This window comes from Neomonachus schauinslandi, chromosome 8, assembly GCF_002201575.2.
Source record: "Neomonachus schauinslandi chromosome 8, ASM220157v2, whole genome shotgun sequence".
Taxonomy (NCBI): domain Eukaryota; kingdom Metazoa; phylum Chordata; class Mammalia; order Carnivora; family Phocidae; genus Neomonachus; species Neomonachus schauinslandi.
In genome coordinates, this window is record NC_058410.1 from 31,373,877 (window position 1) to 31,400,299 (window position 26,423).

Genomic DNA, 26,423 nt, shown 5'->3' on the forward strand with positions numbered 1-26,423 from the left:
CGCTTCCCGAGGGGAATCGACAATGCCAGGATCAGGCTGAGCAGGCGCCGCCAGCTCGTGGCTCCTGCGAGGTCGAGTCCGAGGGCGCGGGCTTGGACCCCGGAGCCGCGGCGTGAGAGTCGGCGCACCGCGCATCGCGCGCATGGACGCGCCGGGGGACCAGGAGGGCCCACGCCTCCCCCGAGGTGACCGAGAGCGGCGCGGACAGACACCCCTTGGTGGCGTGGGTCCTGTCCCCTTTATCGACGATTGAATTAGTTTTAGCTTGGTTTGTTTGGGAGAGATTCGAAAAGGCTGGGGCCTGGCGGGGGGCTTCGGGTTAGAGTTTCTCTCTCTCTGGAGGGGGTTAAAATTCAGGGCCGGGGTGAGCGAAGTCTCTGAAGACTTTTCTCCTCTGTAGCGCTGCTTTTATAAATATCGTGTGTTTGGGAACGCATTCAAATAAGATGCCATTAGACAAAGGTGAACATTACATTTCGAGCACCTACTGTTGCTCCCTCCTTTAACTTTCAGTTCCCTTCCTCATCTATTCCAGAAGTTTTACAGAGATTCTTGAGACTTCCTCATCTTGCACAGATTATTTTTTTCCTGGACTGCAATAGCAACCTCTGAAAAGTAGAGCAAACCAAGTAGTTTTCTTACTTGAATTTCTTTTTCTCCAAGCCATTGAATTTAAAAATGATAAATTTGCTGAATATTTGAAACTGAGTAATTGACCTGTTGCCTTTAAATTAAATGAACACTTAGCCCTGAAAATAAGTATTGAAATAGTCAATGCAAAAGGCCAGTTATTATGTAACATATGTGTGGATTTGTGGGACTTGTCTTTCCAGCAGCATGCCATTGTAAGTATTCATTCGCCAATTGAATGCTTTAGCTTGTTTTCTCCTGCTTACACTTAACTTCAATACTACCCTAGAATGCTTAATGAACAGCTAACTTGACGTGCTTGGAACATTTTGAGTCCATGTAGCATATGAAGCTAGTAGCTGGAGAAATTACATTATACTTTAGAGAGCAGTACCCTTTGGAGATCTCCTTGTTGCCTCCTCCTTCTTGAAGGAATTTATTAAAGTGGAAGAAATAGTGAAGGCAAGACAGATCAGATGGTTTGATAAATTCTGTCCTGAAAATGATATGTTTTCAATTACATTTGGTCAAATGTGCTATATTCAAAATAGCTCTTAGCTCTGCAAATATTATCTTCAGCGTGCACAAAAGTGGCAAACTTTGATCAGTAATCCCAATTATATGCCTGTAATTGTAGCATGTTTGCATTTAAGGTGATGACCCTCCAGGAAATGCAAGAGAGACACCCAGACAGCTTTCAAGAGAACAGCTCTTTGTACTGATATCAGCAGCTTCCATTAACTTGGGTTCTATGATGTGCTATTCTATCCTTGGACCCTTTTTCCCCAAGGAGGTGAGACATTTTTATATTTTTATGAATTTTAATTTTTTAAGAAGCACTTTGAATTATTTCATTTTATCGTGTGTAAAATGTAAAAATCTGCATTTAGTAAAGATGATGCATATAACTTTAGTAAACAGTAAGACTTCTGATGGAATATTTGATACCAGAGAAAAAAATCCAGTCAGAAAGAAAATCCTCTTGGGAGATAACTCACCTAAATATAATTGACCTTCTGAGGATTACTTTGCTTACCATGTAGTTTGATCAATCTTTGTTTGGTTTCTGCAACTGAAACAAAGGGGGTGCTCTGAGTAATCGAGATTTTAGCATTATTGCAAAAGGTCTATGCTAAGACAGGAAGTTTGTCTCCTGGAGTTTTTAGCTTATTAAGATTTTGGAATTAGAAAGACATGGTCCCACTAAATCCCCCTTTTTCGACTTGAATTTCTTATGGGATCTAGTAGTGATGGTTTGTGCCAAGGAGGAATTCTGATTAATATTTGCTAGTTCCTTCCAATCATTGCCTTTTATGTGGCTTTATAGGTCATGACACAGACTCAAAGGGAATTTTTTTTTTAAAGGTTTTATTTATTTATTCATTTGAGAGAGAGAGAGAGTAGGGCAGAGGGAGAAACAGCCTTCCCGCTGAGCAGGGAGCCCAACACGGGGCTTGATCCCAGGACCCTGAGATCATGACCTGGGCCGAAGGCAGACGCTTACCCAACTGAGCCACCCTGGCGCCCTGACACAGACTCGAAGGGAATTAACTCCTCAAAAATCCACCTGAAATCTGGAGATGGGTGGGATGTAGCCTGAAAGGACTGGTACTGGCTTTGCACTCTTTGCCAAAGCCTCAGCTCTTACTGCACTCTCAGTCCTCTCACTGCCTTGATAACATGGAGTCCTTCATTCTGTGTGTTACCAAGGAGGATGGAAATGGCTTCTCTGCTGAAGGAACAATGTGACTCTGTACCCATACAGTGCTTTTTAGTTTTCCGTGTGCTTTCCCACATGTTTATCCCATTTGGTCTCTGCAGCTACTCCATAAGGGATAGGCAGAATAGTAAGAATCTGATCATGTTGCCAATGAAGACAAGACTCAGCAGTTCAGTGACAGGCCTCGTTTAGTTCTCTTTACTGAATGGGAGTGGGAGGGTTAATGGCCTCCCGCTCTAGGGTATGCAGGCTTTGGATGTGTTAGGGCAGAAAAGAGATCAGGAAAATGTCCGTCTCTTGTCAATCCATTGGGAGTGAAAAAAACGTAAGTTGCAGAGTATTTGGACACCCTTTACCAAAAGGCTATTCAAATTGTTAGGAGACTCTAGAGAAAGGAATGGTTAATTTTGTCCTGTGTGAGGGTAGTGAGGGAAGGAGAGAGGGAGGGAGACAAAGGGGTAGTACTCAAAGGGACTTCATGGGATAGATCCAAGGTGAGTCTTGAGAAATGTAGTTCTCAAGGTGAACAACAGAGGCGAAGGTGTTGTAGGAAAGAAATAGGTTGAGATAGTCATGGGATTACCAAAGTAAATAGCATGTTCTTGGGGAAAGCAGACAACTTGATGTGGTTTGGGCCTGGGCTGGAGGGAGGTCCAAGAGGAGGCAGCAGATCAGTGGAGGCAGGGGGAGCTGGAAGGCAAGGGTCCTTCCCTGCATGCCAAAGATGTCAGCGAGAAGTCATCCGGGATGTTTGAACAAGACAGAGTAGCCTGATCAATTTTGGGTTTCAGGAAATAAAATGATGGGTAGAGCCTCTGGAATTAAGAGAAGAACTAGAGTAACTGGAACAAGTTAGCAGAGCATTTCCTGGCTTAGTTGGAACTCAGAGCAACTAATATTGGCTTCCTCTTAGTGGAATACAAAGGAAAACCAGAGTACAGATGTGTGGTTTTTTATTTTTTTAATTTATTTTTTTAAAGATTTTATTTATTTATTTGATGGAGAGAGAGAGCAGAGTGAGAGAGAGATAGCATGAGGTGAGGGAGGGGCAGAGGGAGAGGGAGAAGCAGGCTCCCCGCTGAACAGGGAGCCTGAGGTGGGGCTCGATCCCAGGACCCTGAGATCATGACCTGAGCTGAAGGCAGACGCTTAACCGACTGAGCCACCCAGGAGCCCTGATTTTTTATTATTTTGTTAATAATTTTTCCAATCTTTTTAAAAAAAGTTGACATAGAGTTGACGTACATTGTTATATTAGTTTCATGTCTACAACATAGCAATTAGACAGTTCTATACATTATGCAGTGCTCACCACAATGAATGTAGTTTCCATGTGTCACCATTCAAAGTTATTGAAGTATTGATACTCCCTATGCTGTACTTTTAAGTTTTTGATTTAGTTTTTTTGTTTACAGGAGGGAAGGCTGAAGGAAAGAAGACAGAGGCAGGGAGAGAGCATTCTAACTTTAAAAGATCTAGATACAAAGAGTGGGCTCTTCCTTTTCATTTCTTATTAAAATAAAGCCTAGTGGTTGCCAAATGCCCTGGGAAAACTTACCTTTCCTCCTGCATGTATCCTTCCTATTAGCTAGAGCTAATGAGACAAAGGAGAAACAGGGCCCTTCTTAAATTCTTGTGCAAGATTCCTATTTCTACTCATCCTTTTTCTGGCACCCTTCTTCTTTGTCACAGGACAACATGTGAACTAGAAATTGCTTTTAATAGCTATTCGTGCTTTTCTAATGTGAAGCAGCCTCCACATTCCAAAAGTGATATTTAGCTGCTGCCATGGAGTGTAGTTCCGGGATATCTGAAGTCACCATCCCAGCTCCACAGCGAATGTGGGAACCTGCTCAAGATGGAAACTATCATGGCTGCCATGACTGTGTAATTTTTGCACGTCTGCCTCCTCATCTATAAAACGGGGCCAGCTAAAAATACATACCTTATTTAACTGTTGTTAGAAAGCATGTAAAACAGCACTTAATAGAGATCCTGGCTCATAGTGAGATTCCAATAAATGTTAGTTGCAAAGCCATTGTATAAATAATGCCAGACTCTAGGATTAAATACTTATCAGATCGACTAAGCAAAGGACATGCATGGATAATGGGACTTGACCAGTGAATGTTCTTTCCATATCTTTATTGACTCCTTTGATGATACCTTCCTGTTGAGGTGCCCATTGAGTTTGCTAGCACTGCCATAACGAAGTACCACAAACTGGGTGGCTTAAACAACAGAAATTCATTGTCTAACAGTTCTGGATGCTGGAAGTCTGGGATCAAGGTGTTGGCAAGGTTGGTTCCTTCTGAGGACTGTAAGGGAGGGGTCCGTTCAGGCCTCTCTCCTTGGCTTATTGATCGCCGAGTTCTCATCCCATCTGTCTACTTTTGGTTTTATTGCCTGAGCTTTTGGTGTCAAATCCAAGAAATCATTGCCAAGACCAACGTCAAGAAGCACCCCCCTTTGAGGAGTTTGACAGTTTCAGGTCTTATATTTAAGTCATTTTGAGTTGATTTTGTGAGTGGGTGTAAGACAGGGGTCCGATTCATTCTTTTTTTTGTGGACGTCTAGTTTCCCCAGTGCCATTTGTTGAAGAGACTATCCTTTCTTCCTTGTGTCCTTGACACCCTTGTAGAAGATCAGTTGACCATATGTGTGTGGGTTTAATTCTAGGCTCTCTAATCTGTTCCATATGTTTGTCTTTATGCCAGTACCATGCTGTTTTAATTACTTCAGCTTTGTTATTAATTAATTAATTAATAGAGTGTGCATGCATGTGTGAAAGTGGGGGCAGGGGGCGGGCAGAGGGAGAGGGAGAGAGAGAATCTTGAGCAGACTCTATGTCCAGCACGGAGCCCCACTGCGGGGCTTGATCTCATGACCCTGAGATCATGACCTGAGCTAAAATCAAGAGTCAGATGCTTACCCGACTGAGCCACTCAGGCACCCCTGTAATTTATTTTTGAAATCATGAAATACGTTGCCTCCAGCTTTGTTTTTCTTTCTCAAGGTTATAAAGCCAACAATTCCTTATGGGTATGGTGAGAGAACGGTTTTCATGTCAGAGACTAGGTTTTACTCTAGTTTCCCTTCCTTCCCCATCCTGCTTATTTTATTTTATTTATTTTTTATTTTTTTAAAGATTTTATTTATTTATTTGAGACAGAGAGAATGAGAGACAGAGAGCATGAGAGGGAGGAGGGTCAGAGGGAGAAGCAGACTCCCGGCGGAGCAGGGAGCCCGATGCGGGACTCGATCCGGGGACTCCAGGATCATGACCTGAGCCGAAGGCAGTCGCCCAACCAACTGAGCCACCCAGGCGCCCCCTGCTTATTTTAAAATGATAATCTTTGAAATTGCTATGCAGAAAAATGTTACAAGAAAACAATGCTCTGATCTTATAGCTCCATCTTTCCACATGGATGAGAATTTGTCTTTCAAACTTTGTTTCCTTTTCTGTTTCTTTAAAGGCTAAAAAGAAAGGAGTCAGCAATACAGTTACGGGTATGATCTTTGGATGTTACGCTTTGTTTGACTTGCTGGCATCTTTGGTATTCGGAAAATATGTAAGTATTAAAGTTCATATGAACATTTTAATTTTTATATATTGTGTAATGAGTTATTCTAATTTATAAGTCTAGAATTTCCATTGATACAGAAATAGCCACCATTATATTTTATGAATTATGGTGTTGATGGTTCCATTCTTAGGGTTGATTGATTTTTTTTTTTTAAAGTTTTTATTTGAATTCCAGTTAGTTAACATCAGTGTAATATTAGTTTCAGGTGCACAATATAGTGATTCAACACTTCCATGAAACACCTGGTGCTCATCACAACAAGTGCCCTCCTTAATCCCCATCACCTATTCCCCTCATCCCCCCCCCCCCACCTCCCTTCTGGTAACCCATCAGTTTGTGCTCTATAGTTAAGAATCTGTTTCTTGGTTTGGGTCTCTGTGTCTTTCTTCTCCTTTGCTCGTTTGTTTTGTTTCTTAAATTCCACAAATGAATGAGATCATATGGTATTGGTCTTTCTCTGACTGACTTATTTCATTTACCATAATGGGTTGATTCCACTTATTCCATGTTTGCAAGCAATGTATGTTGTCATTCCACTAAATAATTATTATAATCTTATATTAACTGTATATGTATATTTCCTAAACCTTATATTTTCTGATGCAGTGGATTTGTTTATGTGGATGTGGACTTGTAACAGTCATCAATTTACCACTCTTCTCTGACATTTATTATAGCTTGTACAAATTGGAGCAAAATTTATGTTTGTAGCAGGAATGTTTGTCTCAGGAGGAGTTACAATTCTCTTTGGGTAAGTCATGTTCTGATATGTTTGGGAGCTTGAACAGATTTCATAATTTATCTTCAGTTTAAAATGTTAATGGATTCTTTAAATCAGTCAGTACCGTTGATTGCCTGTTGAGGGCCCAGCATGTAGCTATTGGTGAAGGGAACTGGGTGTTTAGAGGATAGGGCAAATGAAGGAAAGGGTCTTCTAAGGACTTACCATTAAGTGGCTTCTGAATCTGTTCATCAGGACTCCTACGAGTGTGAGTGACAGAAACTTAACTCACTTTTCTGAGTCACGGATATATTGTGGCTCAAGCGCAACCTGCATTAAAGAATCAGCTGAAGCACCTCAGGAGACAGATGTTAAAATAACGTCATCGGAAATCTTAAGCTCCTGGTTTTGCTTTCCTCTTCTTGTGTTCTTGGACAGGATGTCCCCTTGTGGTAGCAAGAGTTCCCCAGAAGCTCCCATAGGAAGAATTCCCCAGCAGCTTCCCACTTTTCCTGAGCTTCCAGTAGATTCACAGAACGGAGCCATTGGCCTGATCTTTGTTGGTGACCCATCCCTGCAACACGGGCAGTGGGGGGGGGGAGGGGGGCGCTCTGATTGGCCGGGTTTGAGTCATGTGCTCCCTTCGGAACGGTTCCCCCCAGTGCTGTTTCCCCAGAAAAGGGAAAATAAGTGCCAGAGGCAAAATAGCTGTAGAAGTTCTTAAGCTTAGAGTCCTTGCACCAACAACATAGTGGCAAATCATATGGAAGAGCCTGCACAACTTCTTGGGGAACATAGAGGAATGGAAAGAATATGGTAAGATTATGATGAAGTAAGGTCAGGAAGCCTTCATAATCCAACTAAGTGGGTTTTTTTGTTTGTTTTTTGTTTTTTCACTTTTTCTTATTTTGCAGGGGAGGAGGGATGGCCTTCTATTTTCTGTATTCTTTTTTTTTTTTTTTTTTCCCCTTAAAGATTTGGGTCCTACCACTGAGGGGTACCTGAGACCAAGGAGTCTTTCTTTTGTGTATGTTCTTGTCGGAGTGATTCTACATACTTCAGAAAGCCGATTTAGGATTATCACGTAGAGGCCCAGTTATGTCAGCACAAAAGGGCAATGAAACTGTCACTATGACTCAGACTGTCACCCAACAAAGAGATAATTCCCTTCTACTGAAAGTATAACAAAGCAACTGAAAAAAAAATCATATTCTAAAGAGATTTATTGTGAGAACTGTGGATGAGATACTATTTTCAGTGAGTCGAGATACAATAGAAACCAGCCTGGCATCTGTGAATTGTCTTGTTCTTTTTTAGTGTATTGGATCAAGTTCCAGAAGGACCAATATTTATTGCTATGTGTTTTCTAGTGAGAGTGGCAGATGCAGTCAGCTTTGCGGCGGCAATAACTGCTTCTTTTTCCATTCTTGTAAAGGCTTTTCCAAATAATGTGGCTACGGTGTTGGTATGTATTTCATACATGTTTCCTATGTTCCTCTTCATGTAGGCTAAAATATTTGCCCTTTCCAAGTTGACACTTTCTTTGAGATCTGCTTTTTCCTATTTTCGGTGTTTTGGTTACCTTTTACCCCAATTACTACTTCCAGCAGCAGGCTGTCAGCAAATGTACCATTAGTCTTATTTAGGTCTCTTCCTATGCTTAGGATTCCCTCAATGAGCAGTTTGACAGGTAAGTGTGGTTCACACTAAATATTCTTTTTACCATTAAAAACAAAACCGAACAAAACGAGCTCCCCAGTAGTATTTTGTTGTCTCTCTGTACCCAGACTGTGACTGAGCAACAGTGGACAATTCCCTAGTGGCCGGACACTTGATTCATGCTCGAATCCTTCCTCTACTTTTCCCACATTCATGGTAGGAATCTGAGAGAGCTTGAAGTCCTTGTGTGCTCTCTTACTTTCCCCCAAATGCAGAACTTGATTGACATACATTCCCATATATTGCCTGGACATCTAATATTAGTGACATACCAGATTTCTGTCTCAGCTCTTGGCTACTGTCTCAGACCCCAAGCAGGCTCTCTTATGGCTCTCTCCTCTGGACCCATGCACTCCTGAAGGACCTGTGGTTTGCATATCAGACCAGATGCAGCCCTCAGAAGGAATAATTGTCCTTTAGACTTTAGGACCTCATCAGCTTAGTGCCAAGAATGCCCTTATTTATCCATATTAATACTATAGTTTTGGCCATTAGTATTTTTGCTGTGTAGGTAATTATTTCTTCCCACTTTTTGTTAAATATCTGTATCTGTAGTTAGCTAGCTGGCTGCTCAGGCTCATTTTAGGTTCTGGGGCAATGTGGCATGCAGTGGTGGCCACCGTAACAGGTGTGCTGTTTACATTTCCCAGAAATACATTTCTCAGAAATGGTTCAGAAGAACACGAGGCCATTGACATGCTCTGTAAAACAAGGTTTTGTGGGTAAAATGTTTGGAGTGTACCTGTGCTGTCCTCCAACTTTCACGTGACTGTATTAAGGCTCTGAGAAATCCTGTAGTAAAGATATTTTATTTAATTTTCCACAACTCAATTTGACTATGGAACCACTTTTTGACTCTTCAAGAACTGCTGTTCTGTGGAACACTCTGGAAGGTGCTGCCCAAGAAATTCCTGTGATGACGGCAATAGTCCCTTCGATTTTCTGATCAATAGGGGAAATTCATGTTGCCATACCCCATTTCTGTATAAAAATTGCAGCCAAAAGCTGACACACCTAACATGGTAGTTGATCTGGAGGGTTTCCTTGTGACTAAATGCAGAATTCCTATATTCTTTATGAAATTGAAAGTTACCAATGGACTACTTTTGTGTCCTCTGTGAGGTCTGAGGATGCTAGGTTGCCGGCCACAGTCTCTGCTTTAGCACCCCTAAAGACTAGATTGGTTTAAAATGGCACAATTTCTATATGAGTTTTTTAATAGTACAATATCTTCCATAGCACTGTTTTGTTGATTTTAATTTTAACCAAAAAGAATTTTATACGGTGCAAAATTCAAAAGTTGCCAAAGGAAATATAGAATGTAATGAGTGTATTCTATGTATTACTTTTTCTCACCTTCATGGGCACACCTGTTGTCCAGGCACGCAGTCCAGCATCGTTCTCGCAGGAGGCCGCAGAGATTATAGTTTCCTTCTAGAGTGATTCCATGTATGTATGAACAGGTGTGAACATGCTCACACACAGGACATGATTCCTTCCCCCTTTGCTCCCTTTACACTGGTGGTAGCATACTCTACACTCGTCAGAGCCTTGCTCTTATACTAACAGTGAAATCATCTTGGAGTTCTTTCTCGCCTGCATCCGAAGAGTTTCTTACTGTTTCTTTCCCTTTAGTGGCACTTTATAGTTCTCCATTACATGGAGGTAACGTACAGCCATAGTTTACTCAAAGTGTTGATGAATATTTAGATTGTCTACATCTTTTGCTGCTGCAAGCAGTGCTGCAACACATAAGCTTGTGTAGATACCACATCACATCTTTACGGCTGTGCCCACAAATTAAATTTCCAGAATGGCATTCTGCGTCAGAGAGTATGTGCGTTTGTAATATTGATACATTTGCCAAATCACCCTCCTGTGTTCATTCACTGGCACTGTATGTGTGGGTTGCTTTCCTCACTTTCTTGGCAGCAGAGCGTTTGATGGCTGATTAGTTAAAACTTGTATCTTGCGGTTTAACCGTTCGCTTCTTTTGAAAGTGAGGTTGAGTTTTGTTTTATGTGTCAATAGTCTACTTATAGCATTTGCTCATTTTCCTATTGGGTTGTTCATTTTTCCACCCCATTGATTAGTATTAGCTCTCTTGATATAATTGGGGAAATTAGTCCTTTGTCAGTATTTTTTCCCTGTTCTTCATTTGTCTTTTGATGTACTTAACCCATTCATTGTTTTTCATATTTTCATGTAATCAGATTTATGAATTTTTTTCTTCTGTGTCTTGTGAGTTTTATGTTGCAATTAGAAAAACTTCCCCACCATAAGTATTACCGGAAAAAAAAAAAAAAAAAGCCTGCCGGGTGTCTGGGTGGCTCAGTCGTTGGGCGTCTGCCTTTGGCTCAGGTCGTGATCCCAGGGTTCTGGGATCGAGCCCCGCATCGGGCTCCCTGCTCTGCAGGAAGCCTGCTTCTCCCTCTCCCACTCCCCCTGCTTGTGTTCCACCTCTCTCGCTGTGTCTCTCTCTGTCAAATAAATAAATAAAATCTTTAAAGAAAAAAAAAAGCCTGCCATATTTTATTTTTCTAGTATTTCTATGATTTCAATATGTATGTTTAAGTTTTTGGCTCATCTTGGGTTTGTGTGGGTTTGTGTGTATAAATTGTGAAGTGGATAGAATTTTTTCAGATAGTGTCCATTAAATCTTTATTTGTTAATTCTTCAAACAAACTATAATGACTCAATTTTCTTTCCCCCCCTCCCCCATTTTTAGGGAAGTCTTGAGATTTTTTCTGGACTGGGACTAGTGTTAGGGCCTCCTTTAGGTGGCTTCTTGTATCAATCCTTTGGCTATGAGGTGCCTTTTATTTTTCTGGGATGCATAGTTCTGCTGATGGTACCACTCAACGTGTACATTTTACCTAATTATGGTAAGACCGCATTTATTACTCATTTTAAGAGTCTGAAATTTAAGAATTTTTATGCCTTTATAGGAGACCAATTTAACAAATACTTTATTTTATATAATCGATAATAGATTTATGGAACACCCTGAAAGAACTGATTCTCTTTTCAGAACTGTTGCTGTAGACAGTTATATGAATTTCTATATATTGCAAATTCTTTCTAACCTTTAGAACTAACAAATATTTAATTTCTCATCATAAAACATCCCCCTGTGAAGTGTCCGTCACAGGTCTTCTTGGACTTAATTCAACATTCGGAATGACAAGTTATCAAAGGCCAGAAATGGCACTGTCTTCTTGGAAGGCCTGCAGGCAAGAGGGCGGGCTCACACCTTCTCCTCAGTGGTTCTCCCAGCTGCCAGTGGGAGAACACAGAGCAGCATCGGGCAGTACTGGTGGTCACCCTGGCTTCAAACCTTCATGCCACATAAGAGTCAACCTATCCTATAACAGCTCCACGGACATAGCTGCTAGGGTCGCCATGAGGGACACGCCCGAGTCCGCACACTCAGGGAGACACCAAGCATGGCGTTTCATTTCTAGTTCCTTATCTACAGATGACATTTACCACAAAAGGGTTATTTTTATTACCAGCGAGATTGCCTAGTAACATCGTTGGCATTTGACCCTTATCAGGTGATGAAGGGAACAGAGCTGGAGAGTTCACTTGAAGGCTGGAGAGGAGAGAGCTAGAGAAAGTTTCTAGAGAAGCACTACCCCCCTGAAACGCAAGGTGGTGCTGTCAGTCTTTCTGCTTGTAAGATAGTGGTTTCTGTGGTCGAGCATCCTGGTTGCTTGGTTCACAGATGAACACTGGGCTGATAATCAAGAAACTGACACCAGGTCAGAGTCTCATGCAGTGGGGAAAAGAGTTCTGTCAACGCTTTACCACACTGTATAGGGAAAAAAGACTTTGCTTATTAATTCATGGTAGGACAGGGTATTTAGAACTTCTGTGATGAGGCCCTGGACCGCCCCCTCATCTTTACTTCTAGAGTCTTGGCCTGCTCTCCTTATCTCCTTCCTCCCCCCACCACATGGTATCTTTTGCAGCCCCTCCTGACTGCCACCAGCCTAGTTACTTGGCACTTATTTCTCCTCATTTCTGTTACTCCTCAATTAAAACCTCCCAGCATTTTCATTGAACTTAACAAAGGCCCAGTTAGCTATATTTTCATGAACAAAATGGTTTGGCAAAGTTGCTGTTCATCTATGGAAGGATCTTCTATTTAGATTGAATGGAAAAAACTGGCATTAAAAAAAACTCTGAGATTGATAATGTAAGACTGTAAATACAGATTTAGGTGTTCCTGTGAAGGAGTACTTACTAAAATTAATGTTTTTGGAGAGCTTATGGATAGAAGCTAGAAAATGAAATTTTCTTTTATTTTGATGATATTGGCAGAATTTTGTGTCCTACAAGTTCTACCCCACTCCTTTACCTCCTTCTAGACTCATAAGACAGCGTGGTTCTAGCTTTGGGGTTTTAAGAGTCAACTTTAGTCTCTCCCTCTCTCTCATCCTTTGTATCTGCTCACCAAGTCCCCTCTTCTGTACTGCTCTAATGAAGTATTTCTAAAATGGTCACAGATGTGATGTGCCAGTCCTCTTATTCAAAATCCCTAAATCTGTGAAATGTGAACTTTGTCTTGAAAGCCATGAGGAACTGTTGTGAGATTTCAGTAGAGGAATCACATGATCTGAAATCTCTCCCCTTCCCATCTGCTCTGACCCCTCCTCATCCTTCAAAACTTACTTTGTATTACCTCTTCTGGGAAGTCTTTCTGAACCTTCTCAATCATCCAACTAAATGCCGAGTAAGTAGTGCTGCGGTGGTCAGCATTTTTCCTGCCCCCTCACACCTAAGGGGTACCCCACTTCCCTCCCTGCTTCCCCACCTCTAACAATAGCTTCCTGTGGCAGCATTGTCAACCAGGGGTCCCATCCCCCTAAAAGAATAGGGCAGAATTGTGGGGAGCAGAGACAGTACCCGAGTAGCTTAGAAAAGCTCCCCAGGTGATTCTGCCATGTGTCTCTTGAAGCAGATATCTCATCCTAAGGGGTTTTCATTACTTGAGTTTCTTCCACAGTTTAATTAAACTCATGTGTTTGCTTCTTTGGGCGTTCTTATGTATTCTCATTGTGATTTCTCATTTTTCCCACTTTGGATTTAGAGAAGGTGACCATTTCCGCCATAATAGTTTATCTTATACCCTAAATCCATAATGCCTTTTATATGCAAATAAATATAACCGATTAAAATTGATCTTCTATAATTTATATCTCAAAGGTGACTAATGAACATCTTTAATAAACCATTCAAAATCCACACCAAATGAAGTCTCTCCCTGCTGGCCCTTTTGCACCAAGCCATATGGTGGTGTTTGTCCTCTTTCTAAGTCTAACTGCACACCTCCTATAGTTGAGCATCCTGGACTGTGCTCACATTTGGTTCACCATTGACTATTTGGCTGATAAATAAGAAACTAACATCATAGTTTAACTTTATCCCTTGGATCCTGACCAAGTCTAAATGTAACACTCAAAATTCTTGAACCATTCTTTGTACTTTTTTTTTGTATTTTGCTCCATACTGGATCCTTATTCACAAGAATTAAGTAATGAACCATGACAAGTGTTTTTGGAGAAATGAGAATCTACAAGTGCTGATCCTCGCCCTCGAAGAACTTCCATGTCCACACCTGGCCAGTATCATCTCTGGTCCAGCACTGGAGCAGGTCCTGACTGGTCCCCTTGTCTTCATTCTCCCCAAGGCCACAGAGAGGTCTTTTTAAACCACAGATCTGATTCCTACCCCCTTGTTTGGATTCCCTAGGGACTTCTCAGGCTTCTAAGCATGTTTTACAGAGTCTTGCATAAACATGCTTCTGCAGTATGATCTCTCTCCACGCTGCTGGTGACCCCTACGCCAATCTCCATCCTCCAGCTTTGCTTCTCTCCTTTCATTTCCTCAAACACAGAATAGTTTTCCTGACTTCTGAGTCTTGGAAGGTACCATTCCTGGAATAATGTGCCTGGCTTATTCTTTCCTCTTTCTTTGCTTGCTCATCTTAAGCTCATGCTTTGGGCATCAACTTAGATATCACTACTTTAGGGAAGCCTTCTTTATATGGCTTTCCCTGATTTTGTTTGTTTGGTTGGTTGGTTAAGGCAGTCCTCTCATATGCTCTGAAAGTTTCCCTCCTAGTTCCATCCTAGCTCTCTCCATTCCTTCCTGTAACTTCTTTGTGAGGACAGGGCCTGGGTCTGTCTTCTTTGCCTTTGTCTGCCTAGCGTTTTGCATGGTATCTGACTCAGCAAAGATTTTGCTCAGTAAATTAACGGGAAGATAGGAAAATCACCAAACAATAGTAAACAATGTAAAATGAAATGTAGTTTAGGTGCTGAAAGGTATGGTAGAGACCAGAAGTGAGGTAGGAAACAGAGGAAGGTAAAATTTGTGGGCCACAGCCAGACCTTACAGAGTGGATAGAATTTGAAAAAATAGCAGGAGGAAAAGAAAGGAGTCATGGCATGTGACTCAAGGCTTGGAAACAACCATTCCTATTGCTGGGAGCAGTGAAGAAGCTGGGTTCCTGCAAGGGGAATGCTAGAAGTGAGGTCCGCGCAGTTGACCTTGAATGCCAGTGTAGTTTACGCATGATTCAGTAGCATCCCTCTCAATCTGGTGTTTTCTTTGCCATCAGAAAAAAAAAAAAATTGTTTTGTGCTCTTTGATGAACTTAGATTCCTTCTCACTATACACACATTGTTCCTCGATAAAGCTTCTGGCTTTTCCCATGCACCAAATCTAAATTTACATATTCTCTATCCCATCTGGGAAAGGCCTCACTTGCTTCTCATTTATAACCTGTAACCTAAGACCTCTCTTCTCCTCACACTCTGCTTCCACTTGATTCTTTATGAATTTGAGAAATTGTTTTTAAGAAAACTCAATCGGGCGTCTAGGTTTGAATAATTTATATGCAGATATAGATAATAGGCAATTTTAGGCAAACTCAGAGGTGCAGTTATTTTGATTACCAAATAAAGATGGCCTTACCAATTTTACTTTTCAAAATAGTTCAAAATTTTAATTACTCTTTTTTTTTTTTTTCTTTTTTAAATTTTTACCCAAAGACTCTGATCCAGGCGAACACTCATTCTGGAAACTCATCACTTTACCCAAGGTCGCTCTCATAGCCTTCGTCATCAACTCGCTCAGCTCATGTTTTGGCTTCCTTGATCCTACTCTGTCTCTCTTTGTTCTGGAGAAGGTAGGTAACCTGATTGTCAAAGAGCTCTGCACTGTAGAAGGTAGGTATGATTGCTTGCTCTTGGGTCCTGCTTGTGGAAAGAGCTCTGGATAACTGTGAGAAGGAGACAGGATGAGAACTGCACCCCAGTGTAGCCTGTACCTTCCCTCTGTGACATCCCTTTGACTAGGGGTCTGATTCAGGGTAAACGAAAGAAGCTTTTCACTAAGTGGCCCGAATACTTGTCTCCTTTTTAAGGTCTTGCTTGAGTCCTCACAGGTCTGGCTGCTGGACAAGGACACTTTCCTCTACTTGTTTGAATTCCAGTGAGACATTTGGGGTACTCAGTAGCTCATTTAATGTTCTTCTCTAACAGATCCCCTCTGGGTCCACTTACTTTTCAGGCTATTACATAAGATGAAATGGCTATGGAATATATTAATCTGGGATGGTAGAAAGGAATCAAGAGTCTCTCTCAATTTTTTTTTTTTTTGAGTGCTGGAAAATAAATGTTGAATTTAAAAGTTGGTTGTTGTAGAAATTTGCTCTTAGATATTTCTGAAAAAAAGATTAATAATGTGATAAAGTGCATTACTAAGTCTGATATACTGGAAGAATTAATATGTGTTTATAAAGGCAGAACTCTAACTGCAGCCCACACTGTATGTGAGGTATGGGAATTCAAAAAGCACAGTTACCAGAAACACAGCTCCTCGAAATCACTAGAGACGGTTTTGGGTGTGTGAGATACCCAAAAAGATTTGTGGAGACTGTAGAGACTGTGATTTTAGTGCCTGGCCCAACATTTAGAAAATAATATAATATCTTGCGTGAGCATCCATGAGGTAACAAGAAACATATTTTGTGTTTATGATGACACATGCCCTTCCCATCATCAACAATGTCATTTTTCTATCCTCTGAAGAATTTCTGCCTAACCAAGGAAAAAATATCATAACCAATCTTTGGTAAGTGCAAGTTGCTCATAACTATTTTATCAGAAATCTTTACAAATATTATTTTCTAAATACATTTTCTAAATGCACTTAGAGATGTAGCTTTGTATTTTCCTGTTTTTCTATCAAAAACCTGTTGCCATTCTTCTGACTTCTCACCAGTTGTTTGAATTGGCAGCTTACTGTCCCGTCATTTGTCACCTAGCCTTTTAGGGTAGGAGGGTTCCACCCTGTCTCCCCCAGTTATAAAATCAGAAGAAGACACCTCTGACTTTTTTTCTCCCTACTAGTATCTTTAAAGGACTAGTTTGTCATAAAAATTTTTAAAACACATATGGACTGATATATAAATTTCATGGGCTTACTTAAAAGAATTAGTTAAGGAAATTAAGGAAAATGAGAACAACTTAGTTAACCAAAGAAAGGTGGTAATAGTTACAATGTCAAAGTTGTGTGGTAGCTTACTGTTTTAAAAGCCTTTTGTAATGTATCCTACCATCTAATTCTTTAATTAGATATTAACATCCCTTTGAAGTGGTTAGGATAGATATCATCCTCAGTGTTTTTTACACCAGTGCATTTCAGTCTATAAGCAGTCAGCATCACCTGGTTGCTTATTAGAAATGCATATTCTTGGGGTGCTTGGGTGACTCAGTAGGTTAGGTGTCCCACTCTTGATCTCAGCTAAGGTCTTGATCTCAGGGTCGTGAGTTCAAGCCCCATGTTGGGCTCCATGCTGGGCATGGAGCCTACTCAAAAAAAAAAAAAAAGAAAAGAAATGCAAATTCTCTGGTCCTGTCCCATACCTTCTGAATCAGAAATCTTAGGGCTGAAGTCTAAGAACCTCTTTTTTTTTTCATCCCTTGAACCAAGGCACGTTAGCACCTTGTTTCCAACTAAGAACGTCTTTGAAGCTCTCCGAGTAATTCCAATGCACACTAACGTTTATGAAACGCTGGTTTACATGTAAAAAATGCTATGAGTCATAGAAGCAAAATTATATGTTCAAAATCAAATGCTACAAAGCAAGACATCTAGGACTTTTGACCTCTGGTTAGGTTTTTCTTCCCCTCATAGAGAAAAAGGAATCTGTTTACAAAAGTAAGATCACAATTAGGAAGGATGCTGAGTGGTAGCAGTTCAAGGTGACAAGAACTGAAGAAGTGGCTAGAAAAGATTTATATTTATTTTAAAAATGACTTAAAGACATAACTCTAATATAAAATTTCTTTTGCAGTTTAATTTACCAGCTGGATATGTGGGACTGGTATTTCTGGGTTTGGCACTATCCTATGCCATTTCTTCACCATTGTTTGGACTACTGAGTGATAAAATACCAGTACGTACACTGAATCTACATTTAAGAATCACTTTTGTATATTTAGACCAGTGGTTTTCCGACTGTACTTCTGGAACTCTAGAGGTCCACTGATTAGAATTGATATTCAATCTTTTAAAAAAAAATTCAGCTTATTAATATATAATTGAGAAATAAAATTGTAAGATATTTAAAGTGTACACCATGGTGATTTGGGATCCAAATACAAGAGTGCCTTCCATCTAGTTAATTAACACATCCACCACCTCTATATCATCTTTTAATTTTTATTTTTGAGGGGCCAAGAACATTTAAATTCTATATTCAATTTTTGGAGTCAATGGAGAGGTTCCAGTGTCTTCCAACCTGCCATCACTCTGAGAAAATTCACTATTAATTGCTTCTTCTGGGGAAAAAGGAGTCTGTACTGAAGCTGTTGACAAACTATTGGATTTGACTTTCTAAAGGAAAAAAGTCCCCTGATGCAAAAGAACATTGGGATTGGCCTTAAAAATTAGGGCGGAGTCCCAGAAGTAGTTAGGACTTGGGCACATTGAGTGGAGATAATTTAGATTTTCTGTGGGCATGAAAGGATTGGCTACATAAATATACATTGGCTATCCTGTGGCCATCCTGATAGACAATCCCTTCTATTCTCCTTTGCCTAGGTCTAAACCATTCAGTCCAGATGATTGGTATACAGTACTGATCACCAAATCTCCAGCTTCTGTGGCTTTAGTGTTTGTTTATTTATTTTGCATTTCTCCTCTTCATTAAACTTACGTAAATATTTATCAAGACCTAAATTACATGGTGATTACTTCGTAATCTGGGTGACAAAAAGCAAGTGTCTTAAACAGCATTTGGAGCTTGGTTTTATAAGACCGTCTTCTTTTTTTTTTTTTGATCCCCACTTCTTTTTTTAAATTTTATTTTATTATGTTAATCACCATACATTACATCATTTGATGTAGTGTTCCATGATTCATTGTTTGCATATAACACCCAGTGCTCCATGCAGTACGTGCCCTCTTTAATACCCATCACCAGGCTAACCCATCCCCCTCCCCTCTAGAACCCTCAGTTTGTTTCTCAGAGTCCATAGTCTCTCATGGTTCGTCTCCCCCCCTTCATTGTTCCCCTCCTGCTATCTTCTTCTTTTTTTTTTTTTAACATATAATGTATTATTTGTTTCAGAGGTACATGTCTGTGATTCATCAGTCTTACACAATTCACGGCACTCACCATAGCACATACCCTCCCCAGTGTCCATCACCCAGCCACCCCATCCCTCCCACCCCCCACCACTCCAGCGACCCTCAGTTTGTTTCCTGAGATTAAGAATTCCTCATATTAGTGAGATCATATGATACATGTTAAGACCATCTTCTATAACTGAGCAGATATTTTGCCCCAAGAATTTTCAGCCTGCACTCAAGTCGTTTAAAAGGAATAATTTTATTGGGTACTTTTTAAATAATGTGACTGTGGATTGCATCTACCAGGTAGTTCCTTGTGGTGCCTGCTTTTTAAATTGTTATTTTTGGAATTGTTCATCGTGTGCAAAATCTATAATACACTCCCTTCCCAGGGAATCCCTGTCCTTAGAAACTCCCTAGCTCGGGGTATATGGTCTTTGCTTTTCTGTTTACCATCTACCTATTTTCTCTTAAATGTAAAGTTTTGTTCTCTTCAATGTATTTGGATTTTTTTCATGTCCTGGCTTGTGTTCTTCAATGATTTTTTTTGCATATGCTTTGTTTATGGAGGAGCTTTACGTCTCAGGGTTTTTTTGGACTCTCCTTCTCTTTACCAGCATCTGAGGAAATGGTTTCTGGTTTGGGGAAACATAATCACGGCAGGATGCTACATGCTCTTAGGACCTATCCCAGTCTTGCACATTAAAAGGTAATGTTTTTCCTCTTTCTGCATTTTTGGCAGAATAGCGTTAAGAATTATTAAAGAAATTTTTGGTGGGACGAGGGCATGGCTTCATATTTTGAACCTTATTACTTCAATAATTACCTTGATTTAGGACTATAGTGAATTGTTTGTTAGACTGGCAGTATTTTACCTTATTCGGAGCTAACGGTAGTACAAGCCAATAGGAATAGAAATGCCTAAAATCTATCTCAAATGAGGAAAAATGCTTCTTTTCCCTTTGCATTTCAACTGCACGCTTGTTTGTACTTTATTTTAAAAATAGCATTTGTTGCTACCTACTTTTAGCTGATAGTTCTTACAGTATGTTTTTGTTTTTTCTGTTCTTTCTTGATCCTTGAGACTGGGATCAAATTTTCTTTTGTTTCTGTCTCATTCTTAGCATGTAGTAGCTGCTCATTGGAGCTTGTTAAATGTAATTTGTTTGCTGAAATAAAGGGAGCTTAGAGCTTTTCAGGTAATCCTGGGATAAAGTGTGACATGGAAGAGCAAGGATCTCAGGGTCCTTCAGATTTGGGTTTGCATCCTGCCCTTGCCACTTACTAGATATGGGAACTCCGGCAAATCATTTAGCTTCCAAGAGCCTCAGTTTTCTTATCTGATCATAGTGCTTACTTGGCAGGATATTGCTGCAAGGATTTAATGGGGAAATGGATATTAAGTAAATGGCACAGCGCAGGAAGTGGAACAAAATTAGTTTCCTGTCACTTCCTTTACCACTTCCCTTCTACACCGTTTTTTTCAGTCAATTGAACTTCAAAGCTAAGTGATTGAAGTAGCAACATTAACATTCAGCCAGTTTTGAAAAGATTTTGTACGGTGATAACCTCTTACCATGTTGACTCCAGGCAACGTGTGTGACCAAAGGAATTGAGATACCATGGTGAATTGACTTCCCCCACCCCCCCCCCCACCAAAATGTAAGGGTGCTGTCACTGAATGAAGTGGGATCAGGTGGGAATGAGGCAGACTAGTCATGTAATCTGTGAAACAAGATCTCTGGGATTCAGCCTGCCCTCCTTAATGTGAGGTTTTGTGTCTGTCAACATGCTAATGTTGTTTTGATTTGTTTCTTTCTCCAAAACTCTTTTGCAGTCAGCTCTGGCTGCTGGTGCTAATATTAGTCCTGAACGGTATCTCTGCAGGAATGAGTATAATTCCAACTATCCCGGAGATCCTCAGTTGTGCGTAGTAAGTTACTTCTGTGCTTGAGGAGCCGTGTTGTGAATAGCAGGGAGCATCACAAGCTTTCTTGAATTTCTCAGTTTTGTAGGATGCTGGAGTTTTTTTCACAAGACCAAATCTTCATGATTTTATGTCACACAGTATTGTGATATAGATAGTATATGTGATAATACTATAGTACAGAGGACAATATATGGTAATATTAACACAGCGATAGGTAAAATGAGTTGTGGATCGAGGCTTGGCTTGGTTTATGTCTAGGAACACATATACTTTTGAAAAGCCAAAGCACAATGGGAAGGTCTCAGCATTGTTTCCTTCTCGTGGAGAAGGTCCACAACAAGGGCATACAATCACCAGGTAAAATGATTCTAGTACCATTTCCAGTGTGTTGGGGGGTTTAGGAGGTGGGGGTGGTTCCTACACCACCAAACAACTCTCCAGAACCAGCCAGGTGTCCTACAACGCAACTCAATTCTGACACTATCTACCTGGAGAGAACATCACATCCCGCAGGTGAAGGGCTCCGTCCCACAGACTGCCCTGTGCTGCAGGTGCTCATTGCAAGTCCAGGTTGTTACGTGTACTTGACTGACTAGCCTGTAAATCAGAGGTTCCCATGACAATGTCCTTAAGTTCAGTTAATTTGCCAGAGTGATTCACAGAGCTCAGGAAACCAGTGTACTCATTGGATTTACTGGTTTATTACAAAAGAGATTAAAGGATATAAATCAACATGCAGATGAAAAGATCCACAGGGTGAAGTCCTGATAAAAGGAGCTTCTGTCCTTGTGGGGTTTGGGGCCCCACACACTGGCATATGGAAGGGTTCTGGTTCACCAACCTGGAAGCTCTCTCATCCTGTCCTTTTGGTTTACTAGGGACACTTCATTACATACCCACGGTTGATTAAATCAGTGACCATTGGCCATGGATTCAACCTTCAGCCCCTGTCCCCTCCTCAGAGGTGGGGGGTTCCAGGAATGGACTGAAGGTTCTAACCCTCTAATCACATGCTTGGCTCTCTTGGCATCCAGCCCCTAAGACTCAACTCATTAACATGACCAAAGGCACTTGAAATTGCTTTCCCCAGGAAATTGCAAGGGTATTCGGGGCTCTATGCCAGAAACAGGAGGTCTTCCTGTTATATAGTAAGAAATATATATTTCTTATAAATCCCAGTATCACAGCAGGCATTTGTCACTTGGCCACCAGTCTTTTGTTTAGGAGGCATGATGACGAAGAACACCAAGGGATCTGGAGCAGGGAGAATAGCACGAGCTCTGCTGGCTCAAGTCAACAATTCTCCGAGCAATAAGGAGCTGCCTCTGGGTTTTCTAAATGTTTCCCGTTATTCTCCTTGCATGTTCATCTCATTTTAAGATTTTTTTCGTTAATTATGTGTTTTTTATGAGATTTCATGCAAATGGGTCATGACTCAATGTCATGCTTTATGTATGCAATAAAATTATTTTTAGAAAACCACAGAGTCAACATAACTATGAAAATTCCTTCAAATTAGATTAGCTTTTCATCTTAGAAATGGAGTGTTCTGGCTGTTGGTTTTGTTCAGATCATTTCCGGTCTATTTTAATTTACCTGTCACACACTATTTGCTTTCATGTAGGTTTCCCTTTTCATAACATCTACTCTTGTGTGTCTGCAGCGAAAATGGCTTTGAAGAGGGATTAAGCACCTTGGGACTCGTGTCAGGTCTCTTCAGTGCAATGTGGTCAGTTGGGTGAGTAGCCATTTCATTCACACCTGCCAGATGGAAAATGCTGTCTTCATTTCCGTGAAGAAATTGACACCGAGAAGTCCGATAAATTGACACCGAGAAGTCCGATGAATTGCCGAAAGGCACCTAATCCGTTTAGAGCAGAGCTGGAGTCCTAACCCACCCCCTCTGCCTCTAAGATCAGTGGTTATACCAGCAGCTTTAAAACCTCATCAAAATGGTCCCCTATGTTTTGTCTTTTTTAAGTGATCTTTCTAAGTTCCTTTAACGGGCGTATCTCAAGTTTTAAAAATGTATTCATTTCTTCATTCATTTGTTCATTTTTTACTCTTTGCTATACCTGGGGGGTAACCATGTGCTGTCATTGTAGTATATCCCAATAAATATGTACCAAATTAAATTATTTTAAATACAAATACTGAGGGACGCCTGGGTGGCTCAGTCGGCTAAGTGTCTGCCTTCGGCTCAGGTCATGATCCCAGGGTCCTGGGATCGAGCCCTGCATCGGGTTCCCTGCTCAGCAGGGAGCCTGCTTCTCCCTCTGCTTGCCGCTCCCCCTGCTTGTGCTCTCTCTCTCTCTCTCACAAATAAATAAATAAAATCTTAAAAAAATAAATAAATACAAATACTGAGAAGAATAGAGAGAATAATATAAAGATTCTTTTGGGGGCGTGTCACCTTTTTAAAATTTTTCTGTAAGGCACCAACTTTTCAGAAACAGTTATAATTTTAGAACTGTTTAAAAGATTTGAACATCGTCATTATCAAGTACAATTGTTTTCTCACACCCAGTGCTCTGTCCAGGAACTGGCTTTTGTCTTTAGTGCTTACGGTTCCAATTTAATGAAGATTTATGATCGAGGAATCATGCAGCCTTTAGGAAGTAATTCTTTTTGTTGTTGTTGTTAACATTATTTAAGACTCTTCTTTTTATTGTTAGTGCTTTTATAGGACCAACACTGGGTGGATTTCTGTATGAGAAAATTGGTTTTGAATGGGCAGCTGCTGTCCAAGGCCTTTGGGCTCTAACAAGTGTGAGTAATCAGTCTTTTGTTTTCATCTTCCTTACATTTGTGGAAAAATGTGACCTGGAGAATTGGCATTAACCAGTCCCTTTAATTGTTTTCAAGGGACTAACGATGGGCTTGTTTTATCTGTGGGAGCACTCACGGAGAAGAAGGTATGGTCAACTCTTGAGCTTTTTTCCCCTTTAAAAATCAACCTGTGGGAATGGAAAAGAAATAACCATTCTATATCTATTTTTCCAGTCAGCAGATTTCTGGGCACTCAAAGCCTCATTACTTGGTAGATGCATTTAGGGGGAAAGGTAGAGATGTAGGTACTAGGTTTTTTTTTTTAAGATGGGAAATATTGAGGTTCTCTTCTTTTTTTTCTTTCAATGCAGATCTAAACTCCAAAATATCCTGGGTACAGAGGAGGAACGGACTGCCCTCTTACCTGATGAAATCTAGCCTTAAGAATCCTGGATCCATACGCATTGGGAGAAGGATGCTCCTGGCCTTGAACATCAAAGTTAAAAGGGTTTTCTTAATATTACACACAAAACTCCATGGACTCTATACAAGTCTCAATGCATTTTTGGATTGTCCTGTGTTGGGCTGTCCTGAAAAGCTGGCCTGCTAAACCAGCCATATTTGCAACATTAAGTATGAGAAGAGCAGTTGAAAATCAGCAAAAGTTTGTGTTTTGAGGTGATCAAATTTGCCATTGAAGAGGTTATTGACTCTCGAGCTCCTGTTTCCTCTGTTTACTTTTTAAGTGCACTAATTCTGTGAATGTACCTTTTCTTTATTAACAGGGAAATAAATGAATTAGTTTGATATGCTTAAAAGTAATATAAAGATTACTCAAAATGTATAGAGTAATTACTGTGAAATCAGTTTTTAAAAGGCATGCTTTCTCTGTGTCCTAAGATTTTTGTTCTTGTTCAAAAGGCAAAATTCCTGCCTCCCATGCAAAAACTCTATAAAATTCCCAGGCCCTCAGCTTTTCTAGAAGTATTGTTTTTGTGAGAGGTATAAGAATAACATTACTTCAGACTTCCCTTTTTGTAACATACTTTGAATTAGGATCTGGATTTATAAACAATGCTTAGTGAACATTATCCATTTCCCTTAATGTCCCTATTTCAGTTCTACCACCTGTTTTTTTGTTTTTTTTTTAAACATATTTCTGGTAGATGTATCCCATTCCCAGAGCAAGTAAGCTCACAGGAATGCTTATTGTATTCTAGGGAATGGATTCATCTGATGTCAAGTGCAATCCATGCTGTTGCTTGATATGAGTGAATCCCTCTTGTGTTGTTCTCATACCTCCTGATGTGTTTTCATGCAGTAGTAGCCACATTTACACTTTTTTTAAAATAAAAGTAATGGTTTTATCTGTGTATTAATTCAAAAAGATTTATTGAATGACTTCTCTGAACTGACACGCTGCGAGATGCTAAGAATTTAGGTGTGATCAAAATAAACACAATCTCTGCTTTTACGGAACTTATATTCCGGTGGAATGGACAAACTATAAATAAATACCAGAATCTCCCATTATCCTCCAGAGTTGTCATGAAGGGAAAAACATGGTGATACGAAAGAGTAAGTGACTGAGGAATTCGGTGTGGGGTCCTAATTTAGATAAGGCCTCTCCACGGAGAGGAGACTTTTGAACTGAGACCTGAAGGATGAGAATGAGGCAGTCATCCTGAGGGAGAGTCTTCCCTAGTGTGTGCAAAAGGTCTTGACATGGTCAGAGGTGACACCAAGGCCCATATGGCTGAAATCTAGTAAACAGAGGATGTTGCAGAGGTAGGGAGGAGCCAGCTTTTCAACAGGGAATGCCAGAATTTGATTTATGTTTCAGGAAGGTCATTGTCTCTGCTTGTGCACTTGAGTGGGGATGTAGATTAGCAGGGATGGAGGGAGATCTATGGGAGCTTTGAGAGAGAGAGTAGTTTGGACCATGAAGGTAGTGGTGGAGATGAAGTGAAAAAGATGTGGTTGGAAGTGGAACCAACAGGACCTGCTCGTGTGAAGGCAGGGGAGAGAGGAATTTAGGGTGACTGGAGGTTTTGGCTTGAGGGTGTGGGTGGGTTGATGGTTCCTCTTAGTGAGATGGGGAAGAATAGGAGTAAAACAAATCCTAAAGGGGCAAAATAACCCAAGATGGGATGCCCTTTCACACCACCAAAACGAAAAAAATTAAAAAGATGATGGAGATGGGGATGATGGATAGCAACACACCCGTTTTGGAAAACTGTTTGGCATTAATTACCAGAATTGAACCTTCACAAATGCCATGAACTCTTCATTGCCCTCCTCTCTCCAGGTGCCTTTGTTGTGAGCACTCCAGAGGGTGGTCCAGCGCATGCGAGCAGGAGTGGCCGGTCACCCAGCCCCCTGCCCACCCACTTCCCAGGGCAGAATCAGGACTGAGTGTGACTCTGACCCGCTGCGCCCCTGCTCAGCCCAGTGGCCAAGTTTGCCGCTGAACACCTGCAGTTCCCTCCGCTGCCGCGTGGGGCCGCTATTAAAGCACGAAGGCGGTGGATCCCGCTGCATCCAGCTGGAGCGCAGAGGCCGGGCTCTCAGGGAGGCGGGGGGGGGGGGGGGGGGGGGGGGGCCCCCCACCGGAGCCGCGCAGCCCGCCCCCGTCGGTTTGGGTAGCGGTCAAGGCCACACCAGAAGACCACCCCTCCTGTGGTGGGGTTTTTCCCC

At 41.0% G+C, this 26,423-nt stretch overlaps 1 protein-coding gene across 1 annotated transcript; it reads left to right on the forward strand.

The window, feature by feature from the left end:
• On the forward strand, positions 1–25,109 carry SLC18B1 (solute carrier family 18 member B1). The gene is made up of 14 exons (XM_021693182.1): positions 1–185; positions 1,284–1,423; positions 5,827–5,922; positions 6,615–6,688; positions 7,976–8,123; positions 11,106–11,262; positions 15,439–15,575; positions 17,748–17,849; positions 19,645–19,736; positions 20,865–20,960; positions 22,621–22,695; positions 23,633–23,726; positions 23,823–23,872; positions 24,098–25,109. The coding sequence occupies exons 1-14, from the start codon at positions 143–145 to the stop codon at positions 24,162–24,164; spliced, it is 1,371 nt and encodes a 456-aa protein (XP_021548857.1). The 5' UTR covers positions 1–142; the 3' UTR covers positions 24,165–25,109.
• The last annotated feature ends 1,314 nt before the right edge of the window (positions 25,110–26,423 follow it).